The sequence below is a fragment of the Dermochelys coriacea genome, chromosome 9 (genome assembly GCF_009764565.3).
Source record: "Dermochelys coriacea isolate rDerCor1 chromosome 9, rDerCor1.pri.v4, whole genome shotgun sequence".
Taxonomy (NCBI): domain Eukaryota; kingdom Metazoa; phylum Chordata; order Testudines; family Dermochelyidae; genus Dermochelys; species Dermochelys coriacea.
The window spans coordinates 43,092,671-43,107,355 of NC_050076.1; the positions used below are offsets into that span (position 1 = coordinate 43,092,671).

The following is a 14,685-nucleotide window of genomic DNA, read 5'->3' on the forward strand; positions in this document are numbered from 1 at the left end:
AGAACTGAGATCGGGGAGAGGTATGTGCTGGAGAGGCAGCAAGGATGCTCTGGTCTGACCCCTTTTGAGAATGCAAGAGTTGAGTGGCCAAGGCTCTATACTGTGGAGGGGCATTTACCTCTAGCTGCCTTCTAGAGAGCACAACAGAGGGCTTAGACCTCTCTTTATGTGGGCCTTTGTAGTCCATGCAGGTGGCAGCTGATTACCCTGGGTTTGTGAGGGTCTAACAGAAATGAGTGAGGGAAAAAATGTTCTTTAAGTTCATGTTTTAAGGCATAATCCAACCACTACCTGATGAGGGTTAGAGGAAGGAACTTCCCTTATGCATCAGTGATTCTATAGTTGTCTACTACAGGATTCTTCATCGCCTTCTGAAGTATTTCATTTGGCTATTATCAGGATACTGGTCTAGATATCCCTTTTGGTCTGATTAGGAAAGGCTATTTCTGTGTTCCTATAAATAGTTAAAGGAGTATAAATAGCAGATGGGATGGTATTAAGGGAAAAAATGTAGGCTGAATATCAAACGTTCATTCACACTGAGATCTGTTAGACTGTAGAGGTTTCCAGCAGCAGAGATCAAACTTTTGTTCTCAAGATACATGAAACAGAACTGGACAAAGGTATCGACGCACGTGCTGTATAGAACAATCATGTATATCAACAAGATAGACATCACTAGGCTATCTAATTTCCATTTATTAACTTTTGTGTTAACCACTTGTCCTTAAATTAGTGTACTAAATTACTAAGTACTGGGCACATTCATTTGGCAGTAGATGAATGTATTGATTTGTGTCATCTTTAAGGCACTTAAATAATTTAATTTTTTATAAATGCAAAATATGCCTGTGATATTAACATTTATGAAGGGGGAACTGTAGTGACTAAGTCCAGCTGTCTCTATACCCAAAGTAATTTCTGCATTATGATCAAGTCCATATAGTAAGATTCTACAACCAACTGCTAAAACTACATCAGTCATATTAAAACCATCACCTAAAGCGTTTATACCAGCTACATGTACTTTTCAGGCAGTTAAAAGAATTTGTCTTGAGACTTGATATCTCATACAGTACACTTGGTTTAATCATTTCTTATTAGTTAAAAATAGACAAGATGAATAATACTTAACATCAGATTAGCTTGAACTTCCAAATACCATTTTTAAACCACTGTATATCAGAGAGAAGATTAAAAATGTTCTCAATTGTCTAAAATGTTCTAGATTTTGTTATTGCTTAGGACATGTTTGCTGTAGCTGTTTCGCTGATTACTGGGAAAGTCTTGTACATCTCTGATCAAGCTGCCTCTATTCTCCGCTGTAAGAGGGATTTCTTTAAAAATGCCAAATTTGTGGAGTTCTTGGCACCTCAGGATGTTAGTGTTTTCTACAGCTCCACTACCTCTTACAGATTGCCATCATGGAGTATTTGTAATGGAGTTGGTAAGTACTCTCAGCATTGAATACATCTGTTTTTCAGTAAAATGAACATTTTGGAATACAAAACTTTAAACTGTTTGTTGCAACTTGTTATGAAATCCATTTTAATGTTTTTAGAGTATTCCACACAAGACTGCATGGAGGAGAAATCATTTTTCTGTCGCATCAGGTAAGACCAAATATTAAAATTAGACTTGAAGTATTATACACTGAGACCATGCATGTCAAAAAGTACTTAGTCATTACGAGTTCTGGGTAGGATGTAATTTCTTAATTCACTATCTTTTTTTTTTTTTTCCTGATATGAAAGCAATGCAAATCGTAGATAACCAGAGGCCATGCATAACTTACATTTTAAAGATTGTTATAGAAAGTAACTGCAAAGCAGATTCAGGAAATTGCATCTCATTTGTTAATGCGGTGTAGTTGAGGCTGTCTATCCCAGGATATTGGAGACAATGGGGTGAGGGGGTGTGAGGGAATATCTTTTATTGGACAAGCTTTTGTGTCTCTCTCCAACAGAAGTTGGTCCAATGAAAGATATTCCCTCACCCTCCTCCTGTCTCCATTATTAATCAGTTTGGAATTTGACCTTTGCACTTCAGTACAAATAAAACTGATCCTGTTAAGTTTTCCATCATTGAAGGTTCCATCATTTCATTTAATTCAGTGGATACTTGTACATTCCACTCAGTCCATCTCTGCTCAGTCCTTCCTTTGATCCTGATGAAGGGCAGTTCAACACCCATTATTAATTTATTATATTAGTGTCTTAAGAACCCCATTGTGATTGTTACTTGTCTGTATGGTACCTGAGGATGATCCCTGTACCAGAGAGTTTACAGTCTTGATGAAACGGAAATGAAGTGGGTGTGGTATAAAAGGATAAGACATCAATATGCCAAAGAGCTTAGAAGCCCCAACTCCTTGACAAGTGGCTAATTCTGCCACCCCCATGCAGATGAAACAAAGCAGTTCAGAACACTGCTGTTTTCTTTTTGGGCTTTTCTCCTCAGTGTGTTTTTGTTTTTGTTTTGTTTTGTTTTTTTTAAAGTAGTGAGCTCCTTCCATTTTTCTACTTTCTAGGCACTCACTTAGAGGACAGGTGTTCTTCCCCCCTCCCACCATGGGCACTACTCCCTTTGCTGCTCCCTTCACGCTTCCTACCTCCTTACCCCTCTCTTACCTTCTTCCCCCCCCCCCCCAAAGAAAAAAAAATAGGACAGTCAAGGAAGCACAAAGCCAAATACAAAATGTATTTCATTTATGCTGAATACCCGCAGGCTGTTGCAGAAGAAGCATTATGCCAGCTGTGTGTCTGGCACAGGAAGCCTCGTTATTCCAGGGCAGGGAGCATTCATGATGTAACATAGCATGGTCTCTGTTGGAATGAAAGCTGGCATCCAGGGCAGAATCCTTCTTCTAGCTCTGATCTATTCAGTCTAGACAATAACTACCTTAAAATTCTTGAAGTCTTTGGAAGAGACTGCAGCCAGTGAAAGATGCCAGGATTCTTGTCATCTATTTGACTTCATGAAAAGGGTCCTTTCGTACCTGATGTAAGCAGGGGAATAGTCCCACTATTGTGGGGAACTTTCCTGGCTTCTGCATTACCCCGGTGAAGTGGGCTAGTGAAAGGAACAGAGTCCTCGCTCCCGCTTCCTTTACCCAGTGGCCTCCCTGCCCTTGAGGACTCCCCTTCCACTCTCCTGCCTGGCAGAGTCCTCGTAACCCCAACAAGGCTGGGCCCAGGATTCCTGGGGGGCTCGACCTTCAACCCTGCTGTGGTCACCTAGGACAGGGGCTAGGGTGTCCCCACTCCAGGATACTCTCTCTGCACTGGGCAGTTCTCTGACCATTACATACAAGTTAAAGCAAATGCAAGTTATTTAATTAACAATTTTAAAAAGAATAAGGGAAAATGAGAAAGGTTAAAGGAAACGCATCAACCCGCTCTGTGGCAGGGAAACCACAAACAGTGTCTCTGGAATGTCGGGGCAGTTCACAGTCTGTTCCTAGTAAGTCCCAGGCCGCCTTCTCAGGCCCTGGCTGTGCTGCAGGGATGCTCTGGATTGGACACTTGCTCTGGTGGTGGCCACACACTCTCAGGCTCTAAATGGTAGCACCCTTCTTCCCAGTGTCACCCCCGCCCTATCGGGGGTTATGATCCAAGCCTGGCCTGCAGAGCCTCTTGGCTGAGGCATCTCCCTATACTGGGCCCACTGCCCAGGGTCCCCCTCGCTCTCCCCAGCTGCTCACCGCACTCAGCTCTGGACAGCTCCAGCCCCAGCTGCACCACTGTCTCAGCACTGCTGCTGCTCTGCCTCCAGTTCCCTGGGCTGCTTCTTTGGCCCCTCCACCTCTGGTTGCTACAGCTCTGCTCTGCAGGCTGCTTCTGTGACTCTGCTCCCAGCACTGATCTGCTTCGTGGGCTGCTTTTCTGGCCCCTCTGGCTCTGGTTGCTGCAGCTGTCCTCCCAGGCAAGTCTGCTCTCTCTGGGCTGTGCCTCTGGCTTTGGGGCTGCAGCTCTGCTCCCAGGACAGGGGCTGCTCTCTCTCTCTCTGGATCTGGCACAGCTCTGCTCCCCAGCTCAGCTTGGGCCCCTGCTCCTTAGCTTGGCCCCACTCTGTCTGACCCAGGCAAATCCAGCTCACAGAGGACGGGACCTCCCTTGCCTCCTGACTCCCTGATTAGCCTGCCTGCCCTGTCATTCGGGCTGACCTGGAGAATTGGCCTTTCACCATTGTTCCTGGGGACTATCAGTCTCAGGGTCCTGATTTCCCATAGACCCTTCCCCTTTTAGTACTGGGAGCAAGCCAACCAAAACACCCCCACTGAATGTTAGTAAGGGGGCATTCTGCCATTACCTGTCCATGGGGAAAACAGTCCTCTGTCCAGGGCTGAAATTTCCAAATGTGATTAGGGGTGTTAGCAACACAACTTTTATTGACACTTAGGAAAACTGTGTGGTCACATTCCCTAATCACCTTTGAAAATATTCAACCCAGGCCTTTAAGAGGACTAAACTCCTTCCTTCAGACTGTGGTCCCCAGACACAGGACAGAGCACACTTCCTCTTTAAAGAGCGCAAACAAAGTGAACACTTCTTTCATGAGCGAAAATGGAAAAGAAGCTGTGTAAAAGCCTCAAGAAGTCAGCAAAAATCTAAGTGTCACAAAAAGAGATTTAAGAGGCCTCATATCTCCTTGTTTCCCAAGTAATAGAGAACTATTGCTGTTGGAGGCCGAAGAATTTGATACTGACCAACAGGAAAAGGCTTTTCTGGATCCCGGCCCCCGTAGTTGAAACATTAGTGTTGTGTGTTTCAGACTCTGCTTTCCTCAAGGAAATCCAGCATTGTGAATTTTATTCCAGGTCTTGAAGATTGTTCTGATGCGGGGGAAAGAAAATGAGACCCTCACAATCCATTATATATTTTCTATAAGATGGCTTCTCACTGTAAGATCTAGTTATCAGACCATCGAAGTTTCAGGTTTAGGAGGGGTTCTGAAGCTGAGCATGTTGTCTTCAGTAATGTCAGACACTCACATCAGTAGATTCTGGAAGGATTGACAAGCTGGCCAAACAACCTAAATACACTGTTCCTCCTGTGGAGGTTAAGTCTTGTGCAATAGGTACTGTCCAGACTGTCCCTACCCCCCCCCCCGGCCATGTCTCTCTGTAGAGTCCTAATTTCTGTATTGAAACATATTTCTGGTCAAAATCATTTTCATGGAAGAACCAGGTAGTATTTATTAACCAACACAACATTGTTTTCAGGAATGCCTCTAGCATTCATTTTTTGGGGTGAATTTCTTTTATTTATTTAAAATTTAAAAAAACCTCTTAAGATTTGTGATTCTCTTGCTCATGTTGGAATCCAGTTTATTTATAAGAGAAATTATAGAACATGTGAGCTGTCAAGAGGCTGGTTTTTTACCTAAAAAGAACCAGTCCCAAATCATCAGAAAATCATATTTTATTTCCTTCTGTCTCATATGGCTGAGGAAAGTATTCAGTCCTCCACTTCCGGATGTACAGATCTGTAATACAGCATCTGCTACAAGGCATAAATTGAACCGGTTTTAATAGGATTCTCTTCCATTCCACCAGATAAGCAGCAAGTCTTGAGCAGAGAGATCCTCAATATCCGTTAGAAAGAGGTACAGGAGAGAAGTTTGGGCCTCCATTTCTACATTCTACAAGATTGATTTCCAGGCATTTCTGATGCATGCTTCAGCCACAGAGTTGGTCCCAAAGTAACTCTCCTTGTTAGGTGGCAGGGCAGGGCTCATTCTTTCTGCAGCCTACATTTTTTCTTTCCCTCACTATTTCACTTTTCTCTGGTCGTTAATGCTGAGCGATTGGAAAATTTAGCAGCTAATTTTTACCACAATTAACGTTAGCTTTAAGAACTGTACTTATTATTACTGTGGAAGAATTCTTCTGGCCAGTTGGATGGCTCACTACCACAAAAGAACACACCTGATCTGCATAAAATGAAAACTCTATGAGAATTAGTAGAGGTGGCATTTAAAGAGGGGAAATTAACAGATAAGAAGTTTTCCGTTATTTAAATGTCTTCAAGCACAGAATATAATAAATTTGTATATTTTTATTTGCCTGACAGGTTCTTTGAGCCTTTAGAGGGTTCCTTTTTTCTAGCTCTTCTCAAGCATGAGGAATAGAAACTTGGTAACATTGAATATAGCTAGATAGATCCATATCTCAACTAAAATATTCCCGGAAGAGCTCAGTCATTTTTGTCAAGTATTTGATAATACTTCAAAAGTACACAAATAACAGTTTTGTTATATTGTAGCTATGAACTTCTGATTTTATTGGTGCTGAGCTAGAAAAACTACTTTGAGTACTAGAGGTTTTTGTGGGGGGGTTTACTAAGTGAAGGTCATATTGGCATACAGCCACTATGTAAATATAAAATTAATTCCTTTTTGAAGGAAAGACCAGGATTAACGCAAGAGGAAGATTAGGTTATTATAGAGTGTCCTAGTTCAGAATGAATGGTGTTCAGGTGATTTAATGTGAACATAAAGTATCAGAGGGGTAGCCGTGTTAGTCTGTATCCACAAAAACAATGAGGAGTCCTGTGGCACCTTAAAGACTAACAGATTTATTTGGGCATAAGCTTTCAGGGGTTAAAAAAAAAAAACCAAAAACCTGCACTTCAGACGCGTGGAGTGAAAATTACAGATGCAGGCATAAATGTACTGACACATGAAGAGAAGGGAATTACCTTACAAGTGGAGAACCAGTGTTAACAAGGCCAATTCAGTCAGGGTGGATGTGGTCAACTCCCAATAACTGACAAGGAGATCTCAATACCAAGAGAGGGAAAATTTGCTATTGTAGTGAGCCAGCCAGTCTCTATTCAAGCCCAAAATAATGGTGTTAAATTTGCAAATGAATTGTAGCTTTGCAGTTTCTCTTTGATGTCTGTTTTTGAAGTTTTTTGTTGAAGGATGGCTACTTTTAAATCTGTTGCATGTCCAGGGAGATTGAAGTGTTCTCCTACTGGCTTTTGTATGTTACTATTCCTGATGTCTGATTTGTGTCCATTTATTATTTTACATAGAGACTGTCCAGTTTGGCCAATGTACATGGCAGAGGGGCATTGCTGGCACATGATGGCGTATATCACATTAGTAGATGAGCAGGTGAATGAGCCCCTGATGGTGTGGCTGATGAGGTTGGGTCCTCATGCCCAAATAAATCTGTTTAGTCTTTAAGGTGCCACTGGACTACTCATTGTTAATGTAAAAATCATTACAAAAAGCAGTGTGTTGTGTTTTTTTTTTTATATAAGATGACCGAATAACTTGCTCTCATTACAGTTAATGTTCAAAGGCCCCAGTCAGGATTAGGTCTCCCTCTAGGTACTCTCCAAGAAGACCATGAGATGGGATTTTTCCAAAGTTCTTAAGGGAGTTAGATGCCCAACTCTCTCAAGCATTTTTGAAAATTCTGTCCGTGAGCTATTGCACTGAAGACTAAATTCTATGCAAAACAAATAATTAGTCTCTTTTCATTATTAGTGCAGGAAAAGAACACGAGTATATCTGCTACCACCCATTTCGTATAACTCCTTACCTTATCAAAATACAAGATACTGAGACTGCAGAAGATCAGCTTTGCTGTGTGTTGCTTGCAGAAAAGGTGCACTCTGGCTATGAAGGTAATAACATTAAGTTGCAATGATTTTTTTATCTGTAAAAACCAAAAGGTCTGCTTTATTAAAATAACTAACATTCAGCTGTTTTATGAAATTGCATGTAATTTTTTAGGAAAAATTTGTCTGGCAAGAACTGTCTTGAGGTAACTAGATCAGGGTTGCCAGCCATTTTTCATGTTATAAACATGAGTATTTAAGGGGGAAGATGCTCAGACTTTTTATTTGTGGGTTTTCACATGCTTTCGTGAACAGCAATATAGGGCTTTCACAGCCAAGTCATGATTTTGTGGTTTTTTTTTGTTTTTGTTTTTGTTTTTTTTTTAAACAACTATAAATGCTGCAGTTGACGTAATTGCTGAAGCTCATTTGGAGTCCTTGGATAGAATCCTGGTCCCACTGAAGTCAAATGGAAGTCTTGCCATTGACTTCATTAGTGTCAGGATTTCATTCTTAATATGTATCCTCAATTGCCTGCAGAGGGTTGGGATGTGGAGAGAAAGATGACATCATTGTTATTGAAAAGGAACATAAACAGCAGAGAAAATAATTGCAAATTGAAATATAAGTTTTCCGATTATGGTTAAGAGAAACCTCTTTGTACATGTTTTGCATGAGGATGTATGGCATGAGATGTCTCTTTACAGAGGGACCACAAAGCCCTTTGTGGTAGGGAAGGCCTATAAGTGTACTGATGCCCAAATAAGGATTTACTTGTACATTGGGTATGTGTAATCATAAGGCAGGTGTGCACCTGAATGAAGTTATGGCAACACTATCAGGATTCATTTTCTGTTTTGCCGTACTAGTTTTTCAGAAAAAACATTTAGGCCCACATTTTCAGTCATGTACTTTTTAAATTTTAATCACAATGGTATTAAAAGCAACATCAGAACTGCAATGTGTAATTGTTAAGCTAGAGCCAAGTCATAAAACCATCCTGAAATGAAAATAGTCTTCTTGGGTAGACGTTTTCTATAGGCATGTTAAGAATCTGATTCTGCTTGTAAGAGGCATTCTGCTTGAAACAAATCATACTAGCATCAAAGGTCAGATCCTGGTCCCTGTTGCATCTGCATTGTACCAGCACACCAACACAAAGCAGCTGGTTTAGTCAGATACTTAGACTTCCCAGTGTAGAGGGGATCCCTGAGTGATGTAAAGTTAGAATATCTGCCTTTATGCTCCCTCTTGTAGTCCCTATTATGCCAGGCTTTTTGGGTCCATTGCAAGAGTGCAGCTGCAGTCTGGCAGTTTCCAGATGCCACAGTGGTCCCTTCAGGTGATTGCAAGTGGGTGAAAGTAATACTAGCTTTGGGGCTATCCTGACTTGTGTTGGGAGCCAAACAAGGCCGAGGATCAGGTCATGGCATATTAAAGCAATGTACATTGTCTTTGGTCTCACTACCCTCTTCGGTCCTTTGTGAGGTGAAGCTCAGCCACAACCAAGGAGTGAACCCCAGATATCAAGAAACACAACAATTTTGAGTCTGTATCCAACACATTCATCTTGGAGGTAAAATATTGCTATAAATAGTAATATATGGGTGATCAGGACTGCGCTCTGTTGTCATTTGGGAGGGTACAAATGGATGTGAGCCAGTTAGTAACACTGAAGACTGCTGTCTGTTGAGTTAAAATTTATTCCATGCTGACAGAAAGATCCAGGTATTCTAAAGAAATGTATGCATATGAAAAGTGCTATCAAGCTATTTTCTTTTTCTTTTTTTTCCTTTTAGCACCCAGAATTCCTCCGGACAAGAGAATTTTTACAACTATGCACACACCAAGTTGTTTGTTCCAGGATATAGATGAAAGGTGAACAACTGAAACTATTTTTTTTTGGGAAGGGCTGTTTTTATCTGTCCTCCACAAAATATCCAATAGCTACACAGCGCTTTTAGCCCTTAACTAACTTCCACATTTTAGGAAACAAGCAGATATATTACATTGCTGTCAAATATATTATTTATGTATGTGTTTTTAGATATAAAAATAAAAGCCTGGCATACTAAGGACTACAAGAGGGAGCATAAAGGCAGATGTAGATACTCACTCACTCTGTAAAAAGAAAAGGAGTACCCGTGGCACCTTAGAGACTAACAAATTTATTAGAGCATAAGCTTTCGTGAGCTACAGCTCACTTCATCGGAATGCATCCGATGAAGTGAGCTGTAGCTCACGAAAGCTTATGCTCTAATAAATTTGTTAGTCTCTAAGGTGCCACGGGTACTCCTTTTCTTTTTGCGAATACAGACTAACACGGCTGCTACTCTGAAACCTGTCACTCACTCTGTGTGTCTCATTCTTTAAAATAATGAATTTAACCAAGAAAAGCCAAAAATCCCCAAACTTTAACTGACCTTATATCTATATTATAACGTGAATTCACACTCTGGTTTTCATTAACAGCTAATTTTTAATTGTATTTATTTTATTTTATTGTAATTTTTAATTGATTTTTATTGTAGTTGAAAATGGAAAACATACTTGCCAGTTAATAAACTGCCCGCTAGTAATAGATTGCTCTACCAACCTATGCTGACATGGGGCGATTCTGCAGAAGAGTGCTTTTAAAACCACAAAACATTACGTATTAAGTAAAAGGAGTCAAAGAATTAAAGTTAGAGAACATTTTAATAAATAACTGTATGCCACACGCATTCCCTGCTGGCACAGTTTCACAGTGGACACACGCTATCCAATTAGATAGCAATTCATTCTCTTCTATAGTTTTACTGAGTCCCTGAAGGCAAACGCTGCAGAGGAATCAGATGATTTTCCCGTGTTGCAGCATTTGTTGCAGTTGAAATTGAGATCTCTGCAGTTGTTTCTGCTGTCGGATTCTGAAAAACCTACTTTGAGCAGTATGAAAAGTTGAACTGGTGAAATTTGAAGAACGTAGAATCTGCTTAGAGTAATTATCCACATTCCAGGGGTGAAGCCAAATAAGGCATCAAGCCCCCAGATTGGAGGTTGTGACTTTATCTGAAAAATATATGGCGCACATGAAGCATCAGCAACTATGGTGGAGACTAAGTAAATCTCTTTACCTGGAGAGAGACATGAATGTTTTATGTACAATATAAACTAATAACGAGACGTCCAATAACTAAGCTTAATCAATTTATTAACCAGATTATTAGAGTTTAATACAGAAAGGAAAAGTACATATATGACCAACCCCTGTGGTAAACAGCAGTTGCAGTGATCAAACTGTCTCAAAATTCTGTGCTTACTCCTTTTGTATTTATACCTACTGGGAGGCATTTCACAATTTTGCCCTTTATCACTTTACCTAGTACATCTTATGTATTTTCTTTGACATGTTTTTTTATTTTGATTACTTAACACCTTTCCCTTTATACTTACAGTTGCTACAATAACCACTTCCCATATTTTAATAAATACCTTTTACTTATAAGAACTGATTTTCCAGTACTACTGTGCCGGCAAACTGGTAGTGCATAAGAAAGCAATTTACATTCCTGGTTAATAGCTCTGTTTTCTGAGAGCTTAGGTTTAGTATGACAGGTTTCAGAGTAGCAGCCGTGTTAGTCTGTATTTGCAAAAAGAAAAGGAGTACTTGTGGCACCTTAGAGACTAACAAATTTATTTGAGCATAAGCTTGCATCCGATGAAGTGAGCTATAGCTCACGAAAGCTTATGCTCAAATAAATTTGTTAGTCTCTAAGGTGCCACAAGTACTCCTTTTCTTTTTAGGTTTACTAAAGTTTTGTCTTGTATGGTAGCTGTCATTGCAACACCAGTGCTGTGGTTTCACAAGCTGTATTTATTCACTTTGTCTTTGATTGACTTAGTTGCAAAGTTACTGATTTCAGTTTAATCAATAGTCCCATCTCAAAGCACTCTGGTTCTGAACTAATGCTGTGAATTATTATGAGTTTGAACTTAGTTTGATCAGCAGTGTTAAGTGCTGTGCACAGACTTTGTCACATTATGCCATAGTGGCTCTGACGACACATAGGTGAAAGAGCTCTGATCTTTCTGCTGAGGTGGTCTGTGGGAGAAAAATCTTCCTCTGATGGGATGAGATGCTTTTCCAGAGAAGCTACCTAATATAAATTTTTGGGACACAGATTGTATAGTATTTTGGTTTGTGGACCTTATAAAATGTGAAGCATTAGCTACTTTGTGGGATTTCCATTTACATGTTATCTTTAAGGTGCAAAAGTGAGTGTAATTTGACTTTATGAGCAGGTACTTGCTGGAGAGACGGGATTTGCTGCATCCTTTTTTGTGTTTATCACTTCAGATGTGTCTAAAGGAAATAATTTTATTGTTGAGTACTGCTTAAATGTCAATTGGCCCTCCTCTTTTCCTCTAATTCCTCCTCTACAGGGCATGCGCTTGTTTATTTCCATTTGGACTTCTTGGATGTTTTGGCTTGGCTGCTATTTTACCTGAAGATTAAAACACATCTATGTGTTTGCCCTTCCTAAATTTGCTAGCTCCCTAGTACCTGTGAGTATAGGCGCTTACCCCATGGGTGCTCCAGGGCTGGAGCACCCACAGGAAAAAAAAAATTAGTGGGTGCTTGGCAGCCAGCTCCCCTTCTCCCCTCCCCCAAGTGCCTCTCACCTGCTGGGAAGGAGTGGGGATGGGGCACACCTCAGGGGAGGGGGAGGTAAGAGGTGGGGTGAGCTTGATGGGAAGGGGTGGGGTGGAGTTGAGGTGAGGCCTGGGGCTGAGTGAGGGTTAAGCACTTAGAAACCATCATTAGAAGCAGGCAACTGTATTTGTGAGGCTAAGCCTGGGAAAAGAGCTGGACTCATGATGTTGTCTCCAAGAACTTTTCCAAAAGTGCATTTCCAGGAGTTAAATTTAAAAGGAGTGGGAGTGACTGTAGGAAGAAGATCATCTTGTTATTTCCTTGGCCCTGGGTACAGCGCTTCCCCCCTCCCCCCCCCTTAGTGGCTGATGCTCTGAGGTCTTCCCTCCTTTTATTTGTCTAGTTTAACCAATGGACATTTTTGAACTCTGGTTCTCCACATTGTAGAGCAGAGAAGGGCTGCTGCAGCACAACGAACTTAGGATGGTTTTAAGACTGTTACAATAAGTTCTGCAGCCCACATAGCTGATACATTTTTATTAATTTTAGTGGAACTATATTAATTTTAGGACCATTGGCATTTTCCAAACTGCAAGTGAGATGAATGCTTAGGAAGACATGCATGTGTATGCAGTTTATTATCACAGTCTCTCAGGAGTCAAGTAGAATATGTAAAACAATACCTCAACTTTAGAGCTTCAGTTTAAGAGCATAGAATTAAATATTTATAATAGAGATCCTGCTGTCAACTGAAAGTTCATAAAGTAACACTGAAACTATGAACAGTCTTGCACTGGTAAGTAAAGCTTACATGAGGACCAGTGTCTGTTTAGGGGTTGCAGAATCAGAATTTGTCTTAATTATGCAAGTAGTTCTGCATATTCAGTGTGTTGGGTAAAAAGTAGACACTTCCCTGTAATTAACTAATGTCACTCCTACCATATGTCTGTTACAATTACATGATGCTCAAAAGCCATGTTATCTTTAAATATGAACTTCAATATACTGACCAATATGTGCTTCTCTTGAGTCTAATTTAATTCCTGCATAAAATCTTTAACTCACAGTAAAGGTTGATAAACCTCTCCTACCAGTTACCTAGTGTTACAATTTAGATTGTGTGTGTGTGTGTGTGTGTGTGTGTGTGTGTGTGTGTGTAATGATCAGATAAGGTATCTTCTATACATATTCTGTTTCCTTCATACTTTCTATTAACAATATACACGTTTGAATCAAAGTAAATTTCATAATAACCTTAGCTCTTAACCATCCATTCAATTTTTAGAAATGCTGTTAATCAGCTCATGGAGGAAATATTGTATGTGGAAATAGATAATGATACTGAACTAACAGTGCTGATATGTAGAATGTACTTGATAATACCTTATTTGTTGTTAATATGTATTTTGAAATTCAGATTTAAAAATTCATGCCTGACTTTTTGCTTAATGGTAACTAAACTTGCATGTTTCTTCATAACTAAATTAGTGGTAAGAGTTCAAGTTGCTAAGATTAGTAGGGCAGATGTTGCACTCCAACACACCGCATAAGGTAGAGTTAGCTAGATTTTTTTAAATTTTTATTTGAAAGCTAGCTGAGTGTGTCTCCCCTCTGTCTTCCTTCTGCCTACTTTCAGGAAAATGAAACCTATTTCACCCCCATCTCTTTCAACCTGGTCATGTGATATTGAAGTCTACCCAAAATGAGAAGTCACTGAGAGGAGATTGTATAGAGCTTCATAATACACTTCCTCTCCTTATGTGCTTGTAGCCTTGAAGTACTTTAAATATCCACATTAACTGTCATAATTAGCATGATCATTTAAAATGAGCAGGCAGCTCATCTCTGAGAGGTTATCATTTCAGGCTGTCTGCAAACTCAGGAAGACATTGCTTGATCAGTTGTGCTCGGGTCATGTTTTCTCTGCAGCACAACAGCTACAGACCTGTTCTTAAATGAATGCTGAGATTTGAGAATAGTTGAGGTCTGTCTGTGTGCTCCAGCCCCGATCCCAAGAAGGTGCACTTCATGCTTTTGGAAACAATGACCGAACATGTTGGAGGGGAGTTCTCCTATGGACTGTAAAAAGTACACTGCTGAAAGCAGTGCCTGTCCTGTAATGCTTCTATTCTCCATGGGAGCAAGGACCATGCTTCCCTGGAGTTTGTTCTCTGCTTGTCAGGCACTTTGTCTCTGACAAAAATGCAGATGTCTGAAATCCCAAATGTCAACTTTTGATGTCTACAAAGGTAGTTATTTGTATCTTGCAAATAACTTCTTGACCTTCAACTTCTTTGGCATAAGTAGGAATGCTGCGAGTAGTACTAAGATGTTTTTCAAGGCACATGTGGGAATTAGGCACCTAGTTGCCAATTGTGCTTTGAAAATCTCCCTAATATGCATATTTTAACTAGTCTATAAATGAGTTTTTGTTGCATTAACGTAAAAGCTTTCTTCATTGGAACAAAGTCATTGATA

At 40.2% G+C, this 14,685-nt stretch overlaps 1 protein-coding gene across 34 annotated transcripts in view; it reads left to right on the forward strand.

The window, feature by feature from the left end:
* PER2 (period circadian regulator 2) overlaps positions 1–14,685 on the forward strand; it is a 73,098-nt gene that overhangs the window by 30,044 nt on the left and 28,369 nt on the right. For all 34 annotated transcript variants that reach the window (XM_043492640.1, XM_043492633.1, XM_043492642.1 and 31 more), the window contains 4 exons: positions 1,246–1,447; positions 1,562–1,613; positions 7,501–7,640; positions 9,374–9,452. In XM_043492640.1, the coding sequence (XP_043348575.1) occupies positions 1,246–1,447; positions 1,562–1,613; positions 7,501–7,640; positions 9,374–9,452 (473 nt within the window). The remainder of the gene's footprint in view (positions 1–1,245; positions 1,448–1,561; positions 1,614–7,500; positions 7,641–9,373; positions 9,453–14,685) is intronic.